Source organism: Lactuca virosa, chromosome 6, assembly GCF_052849685.1.
Source record: "Lactuca virosa cultivar CGN04683 chromosome 6, Lactuca_virosa_CGN04683_v6, whole genome shotgun sequence".
In the NCBI taxonomy this organism is placed as follows: domain Eukaryota; kingdom Viridiplantae; phylum Streptophyta; class Magnoliopsida; order Asterales; family Asteraceae; genus Lactuca; species Lactuca virosa.
Window position 1 is genome coordinate 133,625,529 of NC_136431.1, and position 15,575 is coordinate 133,641,103.

General features: G+C 38.1%; 1 protein-coding gene across 5 annotated transcripts; it reads left to right on the forward strand.

Moving 5' to 3' along the window:
- On the forward strand, nucleotides 1-3,017 carry LOC145120088 (phosphopantothenate--cysteine ligase 2-like). 5 transcript variants are annotated; one of them, XM_079055878.1, is made up of 10 exons: nucleotides 1-434; nucleotides 1,006-1,135; nucleotides 1,209-1,325; nucleotides 1,430-1,474; nucleotides 1,559-1,640; nucleotides 1,724-1,776; nucleotides 1,851-1,910; nucleotides 2,269-2,340; nucleotides 2,418-2,537; nucleotides 2,663-3,017. In XM_079055878.1, exons 2-10 carry the CDS (start codon nucleotides 1,017-1,019, stop codon nucleotides 2,688-2,690), a joined length of 696 nt encoding a protein of 231 aa, XP_078912004.1. In that variant the 5' UTR covers nucleotides 1-434; nucleotides 1,006-1,016; the 3' UTR covers nucleotides 2,691-3,017. The 5 variants fall into 5 exon arrangements, with proteins under 5 accessions (XP_078912004.1, XP_078912002.1, XP_078912000.1 ...); XM_079055876.1 differs by having other exon boundaries at nucleotides 1,729-1,776; nucleotides 2,239-2,340; XM_079055874.1 differs by having other exon boundaries at nucleotides 4-434; nucleotides 1,546-1,640; nucleotides 2,239-2,340.
- The last annotated feature ends 12,558 nt before the right edge of the window (nucleotides 3,018-15,575 follow it).

Here is a 15,575-nt window from a genome sequence, read left to right on the forward strand (position 1 = left end):
CTCCCTCAAACTCCCTCCCTTACCGCTATTTGATTAGTTTCTTTTGGCGATTTAGGGGTTCTCTTTTTTCTTCATGGTTTGCTGTGTTTTTTTAGTTGCAAATCCCGTGATATCGTTGATTGCTTTAATCATTATCTAGACATTTTTTAATTTTTTAATTGTAAGAAGTAGAGTTTTACTTTTGGGATGATATCCTTCATCAATTTTCCATCCAATTCGAACCTGATTTTGTTTTAATAATTAAGTATCTGCATTATTATCTTAATATGGGCGTAAGAATGGCGGGAAATGACGGCCAATAAATTTATCACCACCATCATCAATAATTCTCTCTCTCTCTCTCTCTCTCACTCTCTCTCTCTCTTCATTATATCTAGATCGGTACTGGCATTTTTGTTTGCATCAAGCTGGTTGATCTGAAGCGGCTGAATAAGGTACTGTCTGTCTCGGTTTATAGACACAGATGTATGTACTAGGCTGTTCATGGACCGTTTTGTGCCTTTCCTGGTTTTTCGTTTGAGTTATTATGCCAAAATATCTGTATATATGCAATTTCTGCAAAACTTTACTTAAAGTTGATAATAGCTACCTGATCGGGAAGTTGATGTCTCTGAATTAATATTAATCGGCTATGTATTTACTGCTTGATGTGGTTAGTTGCAGTTAAGTAGCTATTGGAAAATGGTTTTGCATTTGGGTACCATGAGTTGGATTGATTGTATATCTAATTGGTTGCTCTAATGCCTTCCCCTGTGGTGTTTTCTATTTAGATCATACTGCTTTGAAACCAAGTACTCTTTTTTTTGTTGTTGTTGTTGATTGGTCTGTATAATGTATAGGAAAATGGCTGATTAAACATAATTTCTTGCCAATGATCTACGTGGGCTGTTTGCCTTTTGTGTAGTTGTTTTTTTGGGGGCGTTTTTATTTTTATTTTTGTAAAACCAATGATCTCTTTGCATGTGTTATATGGGTAAAACCCTTTCCTCCATCCATATATTTCAGTAGCTATTTCCATGGATGCTGTGGATGAAACAAGTTCCTTCTTTGACACAGCACCTCTTCTGAAAGATGGTGATATCATAACCAGAAAATTAACCCAATTTATTGATCAGAAATCCTCATCATCAGGCATGTTCACTTCACCTGTAAGTGTATTTTGTTTGGGTTGATCTTGTTTGAATGTTTTGTGATGTGATGTTAGGAAGTGGGCCAAGAAGGGTTGTATGTGTGACATCTGGTGGGAGCACTGTTCCTTTAGAGCAACGATGTGTCCGTTACATCGATAACTTCAGCTCTGGGCATAGAGGAGCAACGTCTACCGAGTATACCTACCCCTACTTCCTTCAAGTTTCTCCTTTTTTTTTTTTTTTTTTTTTTTTTTTTTTTTTAACAAGAAAGACAATGAGGATTTGTTGATTATATGCAGGTACTTTCTGAAATCTGGATATTCAGTCATCTTTCTGTATAGGAGGTGGAGAAATTCTTATTTTATAACGCCAGTTACAGTTAGACAAACATACAAAATTATTAATTCAGAAACAGGGGAACCTGCCAGCCATATTGTAGATCGCTTCCGGAAGATCCGCTACTCGAATGTTTCCAGGTTACCGAAGATGATTCATGCATACAAGTACAAGGTTTGTTAAAAAAAAGAAAAACAAATACAATATTAATTTGTTGTATATTATTAAAATCTACTCTGTTTGTTTTACTTTTACAGTGCAGGAGTCGCACTCTGAAGCAGTTAAGACAGCAATTAGCGAACATCATGCAGTAGGAGTCATATTTCTTTCTCTTGTTTAAAGCTGCGTTTCTTATATATGCTTAAAGATTTCATTTCATGTCAGGCTGTTTCAGGAGGTTTCTTGCTCAAACTTCCCTTCACAACCATCTTTGAGTATCTTCAGGTTAGCACCAGTAAAAACTTAAAGCTGAATTTTTGGAATTGAAAGTTGACCTTTTAATTCATAACAATTAACAAGTCTGCAAGATTAATCATCAAAACTCAACCTAGCATACATGGATATCATTTATTTTGTTTCTATCATCTTTAATTAAGTCATACAAATCTTTGACTTTTTTGTTTTTTCTTTGCAAAATGGCCATCTTTCATATGAAAATGACAAGAACAGTGAGTTTGAACAAATTGTGGAAATGTAAATGCAAAAATGACAAAATCGTGTCCAAAATCAGAAATGTTGTTTTGTACTTACAGCTATTACTGCTAATGAGCAGATTTTACGGTTGATTGCAACATCAATGCAGATGCTTGGACCAAGTGGTATGTTTTATCTTGCAGCTGCGGTATCTGACTTTTATGTTCCATGGGAGAGCATGGTAATATTTATAATACATTTTATAAAAGAAAAAGAGGTAAATGAATGTAATTTTTTTTTATACACATATATATGTAGGCAGTACATAAAATTCAGTCTGCATCTGGTCCTCTGGATATGCGGCTTGCCCAAGTCCCGAAGATGCTTTCGGTTTTGCGGAAAGTGTGGGCCCCGACAGCATTCTGCGTATCAATCAAGGTAGATAGATATATAAGCCCTCACTCACTGCATACAAATATTTACTTCTTTACTTTGTTGTAGAAATATTAAATAAAAAAATATGTTTGGGTTGGTTGGTTACATTTATATATTTACATGATCAGTTGGAGACAGACAAAGAGATTCTTTTAGAGAAGGCAGATGCAGCTCTGAAAAGGTACAAAATGAATGCGGTTGTAGCAAATGAGCTGTCAAGTCGTAAAGAGGTAGTAAAGTTACTCTTTCTTTTATAACTCAATAAGCCGTGAAAACAATCTAATCTTTATGAAAAGCTGGGTGGGTGCTTGATTTTTAAACCTAAACAAACCATTGCTTTAAAAATTACAAATGATAAATTATATGGAAGATATACTTTTGAAAGCTGTAATGGCCTTAGGTTTGAAATTAACAGATCAGTGACATTGTTTGCTTTCGTTGTTGTCTTCTTTTTCAATGAAAATTATATGGTTCCATTGTTATTTATGGTTTGAAGATGATTGTAGTAACATCCTTTAGAACCAATTAAAACTTTTCTTTACGTTTTAAAAATTGTTTATTTATATTTGCAGAAAATCCCGGTATAAAAGATCATTTTGATTACAAATGTTTGTTTCCAAAATGTTAAAACCCTAAGGATGTTATAATCAATACTGATACATAAGTTACAGCGTAAAAGCGTAAAAACTTGATGGTCCTTAATACTATTGCAGGTTGTCTTTTTAATCACTCAACATCTTAACCAAGTTCCAATAGCTTAAGTCTTGATACTTGTGATGCATATAAACTGAGTGGGTCAGGTTGGGAAAACTTAGATACATAGGGATTTTAATCCCACAATATTGATATGATTCCTAAAAATTATCAGACCTGCAAAACCAATCATTACCATACTATATCCATATAGGCTTACATTCCTACATATCTATTCCTACCGATCCTCACAGATCCTAGGCCATGATTATCAGGGGAAAATTATCTCGACTGATGAACCGTTAAAAGATTGACTGCACAACTAAGGGCTTCCTTGGTCTGTGTAAGTCACAAAGAATATACAGACATACCATTACAGTTGTCTGATCATGACCTACTATTTCTGGTTATCCACAAATATGTAGACATACTATTACAGTTGTCTGATCGGAACCTACCATATTTGATTATCCGAATGGGAAGACTATATCGTACTCTCGTACGGAGCTACTGTACATCGACACCTTGAAAGTGTCACGGAACAAAACTTTACTCTTCATCCTTAGGTTACACACATTCTCCTAATGAGACTACCTTATATCAAACTTAATCGAACTAGGTACCTTCCACAAGTCTAAGTTTATCCCTAGACTAGATTACAGTGTCTGTAACCAACTTTTAATACAAACTCTATTATTAGGGGACACTAACCTATCTCTAGTGTATTTATATTCCCTATAGAGCATTAAGTATTATTATTCTTTTATCTTCTCAACAATGCTACTTTTAATACTATTATATGATATTATCTATTTAATCCTAACATAAAATAGAACCCTATTTGGTTTGCACATAGCACAGTATATACATGCATTAACATATAAATCCATACAATAAGCATATAATTCATATATGATTCCCAACATATATTTAATACTTTGATTTAATACTTGTATTAAATCATGTTCATGAAAGAGACTATGCACTTACTTGACGTGGGTGGGTGACTGACGATTTTGGCAACACCTCACTTCGTGCTTTCGAAAGATCTAGATGCATAAAGTACTAAGCCTTAGTCTAGTTTCGTAATCCTAGTGACTATGATAATTAGTCTAGATTCCTTACTAATCTCAATGTCTACATCAAGATCTATCAAGTAAGGATCAACCAGGCAGCACAGTTGGGAGGCAGGACCATTTCGGCATATAGCCTTTTGTAAAATCCAACAACAAAGCCAACGTAACCATTCTAAACACCACTCCTGTAAGTAGATCAATCAATATTATAAATTTGAATCACTGATAAATCTTATTTATAGGTTCATAATAACGACTTATGACTATAAATATAAGTTACACTAAAAAAGACTAGAGTGTAGCTTAACTTACAGAGGTTCTTCCTGACAAAAGTTAGGAAATTGCACTGGCAGAGCTTCTACCCGCTAGCTACTACTACTTTAAGGATCGCAGGGCTTCGCCAAAGACTAAAACTAAGAGAAAATGGGCTAGAATTGAAAGAAAGAGAGAAAGAGAGAGAGAGAGAGAGAGAGAGAGAGAGAGAGAGTGTGTGTGTTTGGGAAGTTGTGGGAGAAAGAATGAGGCTTGGCCTCCTATTTATAGCTGATTTTGAGGTGCACGTCGCGCATTCTAAGGTGACGTCTCCCCAGCCATTTTATGCCATGTATCAACCTCTCTATGGTCCATGTTTTCACCTTCTAGAAGCGTGTGTCGTGCACCGACGCGCACCGCGCACCACACAAAACGCAGATGTTGTAAATTCCGTAACTTCTTCATACGAGCTCCGTTTTCGACGTTTTTTATATCCCCAGAAAGCTCTCGACGAGATCTACAACTTTCCTTTAGACTGCATCGGCTAATTCCATTTTAGTCTCTATTTTTTATATGATTAAATGATTTTGATAAAATAATAAATCTCTCGTATGGACTCCATTTTAGGCATTCTTTTTCTCAAAACTCCTATCTTAAAGAGTACTACGACTTTTCTTTTGGTGACTTTAGCTAAAAGTCAACCATTCTCTTCGTAGTTTTTTACGTCACACATTCCTTGTGTGTGGCTGTCATTATATCTTATAAAAATCATATCTAATTCATATGGAGTCGAATATCTACGAAATTTATATTTTCGGGATCAGGACGACATATATATATATATATATATATATATATATATATATATATATATATATATATATATATATATATATATATATATATATATATATATATATATATAATTTGGCGCACTTATTTTTACGATTTACGGGCAATATGACTGATTTTTCCTATTTTTCCTTAATACGAAACTTGTATTATATAGTCTGCAGCACGCACGACTATAGAATATCCTATTCAAGGATTTCAATTTTAATAATTATTACTTATTATGTGTAGCCTGAATTTGCGGACGTTACAATAATCTCCCCCTTAGGATAATTACGTCCCAAAATCATCAACAAAACATGGCTGATAATGACCGTAACTCTTATGTCTTTTCTATTGAGTTTCCTACTCTTAGACTTCTTGATTGTTGACGGTGCTCTATCCCGTACCTATTCTTCCTTCTAAATTTGGTCTCCATTGGAGGCTCTTGCTCCTTCTAGAATTGACTTAACCTAAGATAAGATCTTTCTTTTGACTATTGTAACCGACCGATGGCTCATGTTCTAATGACCTATCGTCATATGATGCAAAGGCTAGACTCAGGTCCCTTTGAGTCGGATCCTCACACGAAGGATACATTCCTTCATGTTCTAATGTGATATAATCACATTATAGCAGGTAGCACTTCTAGCTATAGGCTGCTTAATCCTAACGGCAATTGCGATACTTCTATTGATCGCTTCAATTATCTCTTCTTTTGATCTAAAGTTGGACGCTACGTCGAACTTACTTCATAAATTAGTCGGACTTGATTCGATATGACCACTAGGGTCAGAAATAACTTTCATCATCTTAGTCGTTACTGAAATGATGGCAACGATGAACATGAATGAACAATTCAACTACTAGTACCTTAGTAACCTTGTGACTCCTCCTGATCCAAGTACGAGTCATGTGCTTCACGGTATTACGGGCCCATACTACCTTCCACACCTACGTATACTCGTCCCAAAAGTTGTCTTGTAGTTTTCCTAAGTTACTATGTAGATCACAAAAGCAATTTAACACATATAGATGTGTCCAAATAATCATATACAACAAATTTCCTAGACTCCACTACGATTTATTTCATGCGTATCTTCAACCGCAATTCTATTTTCAACCCTTTGGTATAAACTCTTTCCCGTGTAGTGTCCTGCTTACAGGCACACTATACCATAATTTATTCTTAACCAAACAATTATATTGAAATCATAATTTCTTAATGCCACACAACAATGTAACTTAACTAGAAATTTTATAACTTTTGAAAATGATTACAACATTTATTCATACATTATGCCCATTATATTGGGCTTCACGTCCTATTACTATCTATATATGACAACTACTCATATATCGATCTTCGGACAAGTAGTTTTCTACTCTTGATTTCCTGCAACGGCATCTGCTTCATCAAGGATTATTTAGTAGCTTATACCATTGGGCTTTGCTGGTAGGATCCTTGGGGTTTTCTTCTAAGCTTTTGGGCAGCCCGCCTTCATGTTCCCTTCTTATCCGCAAGTGAAGCAAGCTTTTACTTTTACTAGGCAGTTTGTACATATATGCCCCGACTTCTTGCATTTGTAGCAGACGAAACACTCGCCGGAATGCCTCTTATTGCACTGGTCGCACCACTTCCCTTCCTGGTTGCTCCTAGACTCGTTGCTTGGCTTCAAATACTTCTTTTTCTTGCCATTGTTGTTGTTGCTTCCCTCAACTCTCCTCTTCTCATCGACTTCAACTTTATCGGCTGTCCTTTTCTTCATCATCCATTCGACCGAATTTTCAGCCCAGATGGCCGCCTTAAATGTACGAGCCTGCTTAACCGACAAAGTGTATTCCCAAGGTAGCCCCTTGGCATACCTTTCAATCTTGGTGAGTTCGTCCGGAAAAATTCTTAGGGTGAACTCCATTTTATCAGTGAAGGTGTTGGTGTACTCATTCACTAACATGCTTCCCTTTGTCAAAGCCAATAATTGATTCTCCAATTCCAACATTTTCTCAGCTGAATAGAACTTCCTCTTGAAATGGGTCAAGAATTCGTCCCATGTCGGCTGCAATGGCTTGTTGGGGCTCACAATTTTCCCTAACATGTTCCACCGACAAAGTGATGTGCCCTTGTGCCTCACATCATAGGCAGTTTGTAGTTTGACCATGCATCCACATGTTATGAAGGCCGAATCCTTCTCTGATATCCAATCCATGACTCCTACGAGATCTCACTTCCCGTTAAATGATGATGGCTTGCAAGTCATGAAATCCATATACTTGCAGTAACCTTTGGGTTCGTCATTTCTCTGGACCTTTAGTTGCTCTAGTCCTTGATAACTTTCCAAGTCATCATTATTTCCTTCTTGGACCGTCGTGGCATGAAAAGAAATCGGTCCGTTGTTGAATTGTTTCATTACCACTGGTGCTCATCCTCTAGCATTAGCTAGTTCCTGAGCTAAGAGCTCCCTAAAATCATGTCGTTTCTAATCGATCATTTCTTGCATCATTGCCTGAGCTTTATTCATCGGGATTTGAACAACAGCTACTCCGGCGTTCTGAGGTGCTGGACCTCCTTCGTTATTGACGACTATACCGCTCCTTATGATTTTCATGACGTTCTATACACCCAAGAAGACATTTTGTTACCAAGACGAGAATATATGTAGGGAAGGTTTAGACGCAAAATCCTCATTATTCTGAAAAGTTATATGCCACTTCTAATACCGTAATTACACGTTTAGAAATCTGAACACATATGTCACACCCCGAACCAGACGGCGGAAACGTCCGAGGGCTCGCGTGACTCAAATTGAATATCATCACAATGATTATACATGAAACACAACATAAACTTCACCATGCATTAATACATAACGATTGACATTGTTCACATCCATTACATTGTTTAAATATTACATATCCATAGCATCAATTGTTTGAGAGTTTTCAAAACATAACATCCTAACGTACTTGATATTACTCTTCAGCTTACCTGTTTCCTGAGAATACAAGTTATTTTGAAAACGTCAACATATGGAATGTTGGTGAGTTCATAAGCAGGGTTGTTATAAAAAAGATTTGTGTAGTTTATAAAACCCAGAAAATCCGATATTTTCTGAAAAGACAATTGTTTATACCGAAGTGTGAAGATCCATAAGTTGGTGCATGAATGATTTCAAAACGTGTATAAATGGGAAGTTTTGCATTATAGTTATTGCAAATACAAGCGAGTGGTGTTGATTTCCTCGAAAAACCCGATGTTTTCCGATAACATAATATAATTGTTTCAAATTGTTATACCGCCACACGAGTGATTTTGATTACTCTTCCTTGATTACTCGGATAGTATTGGATTTATTTAATTACGTGAGTCGTTATAACCATGCATAATAATGACTAGTTCGTCTGTCTTGGCATCCTAATGAACGCCGGAATTGATCTTAAGATTTTGTCACCCTAGACTGGCCGAGTCTAACTGTAGCGAACAGCTGAGGTGTGGGGGAGCCACCCCCGTATAGATCTATACACAAACTCTCGTTCTCCTTCCAGGAGACTTTGATTATAACTACAGACTACGAACGACCCTTAGAGGTGTCGCCCGTTATTACTCACTTAATCCAAACGAAATTGATTACTATTGATTAACGACCTGTATTTGTTTACTAGAATTGAAGGTAAGCCTAACAAACGAGGAGAAGAGGATTACAAGGTCCTGCTAATTACGTGTGTTATTTAAGGCTGTTGATTATACGAAGGACGCGTTGGCCCATTTCGCATTTGATTTATTTGGACCTTACTAGCAATGCTAATGGGCCACTGAGGCCCAATAGCACTTGAAAGCCATTGAGGGTCCCTTAAACATGTAATTGGGTCACAGGAGGCCCAATAAACGTTTATTTTTTTTTTTATCGTTGGGCTCAAAAGTTATGTTAATGGGTCACGAAGGCCCAATAAGCATGATTTGAGACTTTCAAGCCCAAAGATTTGAATATTTACTTGTTTTAGGTATAGTATAATTGTTGGAAAATTTGATTGAACGATTGTTAATTTCGTATCGGTACGAGGCCGGTTGGTTTTTTTATAACGATATTTGGAATTTTACGTATATTCATCTTTCTATTTTCATGAGTTGTAGTTTGGTATTTTTGACTCAAATATCTTAATAATAAAATAATTGGTTCAAAATATTGGTTTGACCCTTTTCAGCCCTTCTTTAATAAAAATGACAATTTTAGTCCCTTATTTAAAAAAAAGACATTTTAGGCCCTTAAACCATTTTCTTTACATTTTTGACCCATAGACTTGTTTAAGTAAATGTTTTTAGCTCAAAATTTACTCTTTGGCAGTTTCAGCCCTTCCAGCAAAGAGTCTTTCGGTTAAAGTCCAACTTTTTCGCAACTTTTACAATTTTGGCCCAAATTCCAAAAACTTTACATTTTTGATCCTTTCTGGAAAAGAAAAGCATTTTAACCCTTGAAATAGTTTTGTTTATCCCTGTTTACTCCCTGTTTCGAGAATTGTACCATTTCAGCCCCTTAAAATCGTATTTTTGCAAATTTTGGGCATATGGGCCGAAAAGCCCAAAAATTAGCCCATTAAGCTACAAATTACATTTCTAGTCTTTTAAAGAGTATAATATTCATAAAAACATTTATTTTTACTGTTTTGACTCTTTTAGTCCTTAAGAAAACCGTAAATGACAAATTTCAACCCAACTTTTGTTTATTTGACAATTATAGCCCAAAAATGAGTTTTATGTTGCATTATGTTTATTATGACTTTAGATAGAAACTTTTCTTGACTTGTTCAATGAAAGGTATATTAGATCATGTTTGTTTCCCCTCTTGTGCCATAGATCTCGAGATTTCTTCCCTTTTTGTTACATATTTACCACATAAACACATAAAATCACACATACATACATGAAATCACACATAACATACACATACACATAGATCTACACATTTTACTTGTATTCTCCCCCATAAAACTTGTGAAAAAACTGAAAATAGAGGGGTATGAACTCACCTTTTCTTGTTGATCACGGTTTTGAAGAAGAAATGGAAGAAAGTGAGGTGATTTTTCGGCCCTAGCAATACTTTGATGATGATCTCGAGCTTGAGGTGTTTCTAAGAGTATGATTACCACAATTTGTTTAAGAGAAGGGATCTCATCATGAGAAAAGAGTTATAAAATCATAGGATATGTGTAACTTACCAAGAAGTGATGATAATCTCTTGAAATCTTCTTGTTGCACAAGTAAAATTTCGAGACTTTTGGAGTGGGAAGGAGGAGAATTTAGAGAGAGTTTAGAAGAGTTTTGGTGTTGTGTGGGTGTGGTTTGGCTCTTTCTTTTGGCCGAGAATTAAGAAGAAGAAAGGAGAAGAGAGAGAGGTGAAGAGATGGTGCATGGAGACATGTGAGGTTTGCTTGGAAGTCCATGGTGTAATAAGGAGGTGGCTAACCCTCCTTATTTCATGAGTTTTTATTTTTTTTTGTTTTCCTCTTGGGCCGCGAAAGAGAGAAGAGAGAAGAGAATTTGGGCCTTTTGTGCTTACGTCCATAATTTGAAGCCAAAGTTAATGGTTTTCGGCCCAATGGGCCCTTAAGAGGTTTTACGGCCCAATTAGGTTAATTAGATTTGTTATGGCCCAATAAGGGTATTTTATTTCATTCTAGGCCCATTATGGCCCAAAATGTTAAAATAAATGAAAGTGGGTCCAATTAGAGCCCATTTAAGAGTTCTAAGCCCAAAATAGTCAAATTGGAAGCTTATTGGTCCATTAGGCCCAATAAGAAAATCCTAGTCCAAAATGGACTTGAACCAGGATTTTTAAGGTTTCCAACCTTTGTTGACTACTTGAATGTTTGTGTAGAGTATTTGATGGAATTTTGTGATCATTGAACAAGCATCATACATGTTTTCCAAGTTTTAACTACAATGTTATCTTTGTTAAGGGTTTTACAAGGTATCAAAATTCCTGGTTGTGACAACATATAATTTCCTAATACAAGTTCGGCACCAGACCTTAACTTTTCTAATTCTTAGCAATCTAGGTAAAAACCCTAAGGCATGCTATACATATCATTTAGCACATATAAGGCATCTATAAAGTATACTAGTTCATAATATAGCAAATAACGTATTTAACCTACGTTATGCTATATATATGTAACGTCCCACAAATAATGACATAAAAATTTTTGTTTTTAGATTTATAAATCATTGGCACATATTATTTCCATAAAACCAAGGTAATTTAGATTTAGCAAAACATCATCAAATCAGAGTAAATCACGGAATGCGAAAACATGTGGTAGCTCTGCAATCATCCTGAGCTCTTCCATTTGACAGCCAAAGTACCTGAAACAGAAACTGAAAACCGTAAGCACAAAGCTTAGTGAGTTCCCCAAGATACCTCATACAACACATACATAAAATCACATAATGGGCCCCGCCCTTCATCCGGCCCCGCCCGACATCGAACCCCGCTCGGTAGACAGATCTGTCAATCACCAGGCCCCGCCTGACATTGGGCCCCGCCCGGTATAAGCATATAAACATATAAACATATAAACATATAAACATAATAGAATATAAACACATAAACACACCACACATGCCATAATCACAAAGATAAATAGCATACAGACTAGCCTTCGGGTCCTCCCGACATCGGGTCATACCCGGTAATCATAAAAACACATACAAATAACTAGCATACAATATACTCATCAGGACTCGCCTGACATCAAGCCCCACCCGACATCGAGCCCCACTCGGTAAACATAAAACACATAACACATGCAAGAGTCATGAAGACAACAAGCATACTAAGCATAACAAACCATGGGCCGGCTTTGGTGCCTTCGGCCCGCTAAACATAGTGAGGAGACTCACCTCACACTGCTGAATTCGCGGATAAATCTCTGGCTGGTGGCTGACCGATCCCCGAACTATCAAAATCAAAACAACACCCAATCAACATTTGGGTCCCAAACCATATCCATAAATCCATTACTAGGGTAAATGACCAATTTACCCTCACCTAGTTTGGACCAAGACATAGGGCCAAACCATATAATCCACTAGGCCCAAATACCAAAAACCACCCAAGGCCCAATCCATGGCCCAATTTTCCAAATTGGGCCCAAACCCATTGTAGGCCTTCTCAAAATAATTATCAGCCCAAAACCTGATAGCCAACAGGGCTCAAGACAAATAAGTCCAAAAGATGGCCCAAACCATAGCCCAACATGCAAAATCCCTCCTGATTGAGTAGGCAGAGCGTACTCAGCTGTACGCTTAGCGTACTCACTATTTGGCTTGTACGCTGCGCGTACAGACTTGTACACCCAGCGTACTCATCCATTAAGCCAAAACCCTTCTTAAGCTCTTAATGCTCAAGACCAGGAGTCCAAACCACATATCTACTTCTTAAAGAACGTCTATAACCATAAAGTCATTGACTTAATGACTTTGCATTGCCCCAAAAGAACCAAACTTCAAGATAAAGCATTATACTTTCACCAAATGGACACAATCTCATACATGGGGGATTCCAAACCCTAAAGTAGACAATTTTATGAATCTAGAACCTCAGAAACAGCAAGAGTGGCAACTCATAGCTTCTGGAGTGGTAACAAACCACTAGATCTCATTATTGGGACCAAAATGAACCAAAACTCATACATAATAGATCTAAGCCAACAATGAACAAGATCAAAGATTTTTACCTCAAACAAGCTGGAAATGAAGCAAATAATACAGATCCACAAGCTGTTCCTTGATCCACAACCTTACACCAAACTCCTTCTTCTTGAATGTGAGCCAAAACATACCAAGATGCACACCATGAGCTCAAAAACAAAACCATGGAGGCTAAGTGACGATTTCTAGTGTTTTAGGGACTTGGAGGCTGGTAGAGAGACCAACTCAAAAGACTTAATGTGCTTATATACGGCGTACATCCAAAAATTAGGTTTTTTTGCTTTACCCCTCGTACGCCCCGCGTACTCCTCGTACGCCCAACGTACTTCTCGTACGCTCAGCGTACGAGGTCTCACACCCCCGATCCAACCCTCACAGTACGCTAAGCGTACACCACATTACACCCAGCGTAATGCCCTTTAAATCAGTACACCCTGCATACTAGGGTTTCGCCTCAAACCCTAACACATTCCGAAGACCATAACTTCTTCATTATAAATCCAAATCCGACGAACCTTATATCCATGAGAAGGTAACGAGAAACTCTACACTCTAATCAACTCGTACCTTCCTTACTATTTCCCGAAAAAACCTCCAATTTCCATAAAATCCCAAGATGACAAATTACCAAAATACCCTTTGACTCCAAAACACAAACCGAATACCCGGATCATCCAAATTACATCATCCACCTCCAAATGAGCCCAAAACTCAATTCTTCAAGGGTCCTAAGCCTGATAATACTCAATCCCTGATCATCACCCCAAAATGGGAAACGATTCGAAACATGGCGTTACAACTCTCCCCTACTTAAATTTGATTTCGTCCTCGAAATCATTCCTTACCAACCCCAACACACCAGACAACATGTGCAACACGACCACAACCCTGAGCATATCACAGCCTTCCCAAGGCAACCGAAACCAACCCTAGCAGGGCTCTTGAACCCGAAGATAAACAAATCCTTTCTCCACCTAAAAATAATCCCTCACGAATTAACCACGTCTACTCAACCTGAAATCTGAAGTCTCGAGATGGTATGACTCCCTGACAGACCACCCATACTGAACCATTGCTAAATCCATTCCACTTATCACCCAATTGACTACCCAACTTCTAATAACTTGAGGTTCCTATTAGAAAACATTATCACAGACCAATTATCCCTGCAAAACACTTATACTTGATAGAAGGCTCAGATAATCCTTCGAGTAGGAGACTTATCCCAACAACGGTTAGACTCAGACGAAAGCTGCGCAACAGGATCAAATCATTTACTATGAGATTATCCAATCCCAACTGCAAGTGACCTAACATCTCCTCCGAATAACAAGATACTCCACACATGAGTTCCAAATCAATAATACTGCCTTGACTTATCTGGATTCCCTTCACGAATAGAACCAATCCAAGACACAATCACAAGAGCTTGATCTATCATCAAAACTGAATCCATTCCTTACCCTTGAACCCTTCGATTGATGCCCTCGACATATAGATACGTGAAATTCTATCCCACTGAGAAGAAAATCCTACACATAAAAACTCGCGAATCCCAACTCGAGGTCTCACCCAAAAACCAACCCGATACTCAACCCATAACCCGAGATCCACGGATTCGCACTTGCATTTCACCAAAAACCTTCTGATTCACGACAACCCCTCACTATACCGAGATATACAGGTTCCCAACCATCGATGAGACCACCAGTCTCGCACCTGGTCCAACCACCAGGTTCCCGAGAGTCCAAATAACAAGGCTACCCGACCTATAAACCCCTCTGCATCACACACTGACCACCCACTTAATCCTGCAACTCAAGATCCAAAACCTTGACCCAACGGTCTCCACCTGGTCCCACTTGTATTGCTATAATCGCACATGCCTCGCCCACGTGTCTCACCCAACTATACCACGGAGCGGCCTCGCCCACGGGTCCCACCCGTCTAGAGCTACACAGGCCCAACTCCGCCTCAGACCCCAATGGTCCTCAACCTCAAATAGAGAATAACTCCTCGACAATCCTGACCGGCGTGCCCAAGGTACGAACTGATCCCCCTTTACACTCATGACCACCTCCAACGATTGTCTACTTCAGACTGGTGAATGCTACAATCCCATCGTAGTCTTACAACACTTTTAACCAACCACGGTTATCACCCATGGTCTTACCACACCCAAAACATCACAACCCCACTATTCCTGAGCCGAAACCTGCATCCAGCTGCATCCAATCAGGTGTTCGGGTCATGCTTCGAACCCCAAAGCCTTCATCAAACAAGAACAGACATCGATGCTCTAACACCACCCTCAACCTGGATCCATCCACAAGCCTGCTATGCATGACAAAGAAGGCGCCGACCGCCTGTTGGAAGTTTTCTGGACTTCCAACTTACACAACTTCAATCCAGACGGCCTCTTGGGTCGTCTCTCCTCCTGGCCAGGATGTGAAACTTGACCTAGTTCCACACCCTTCCTAGCTC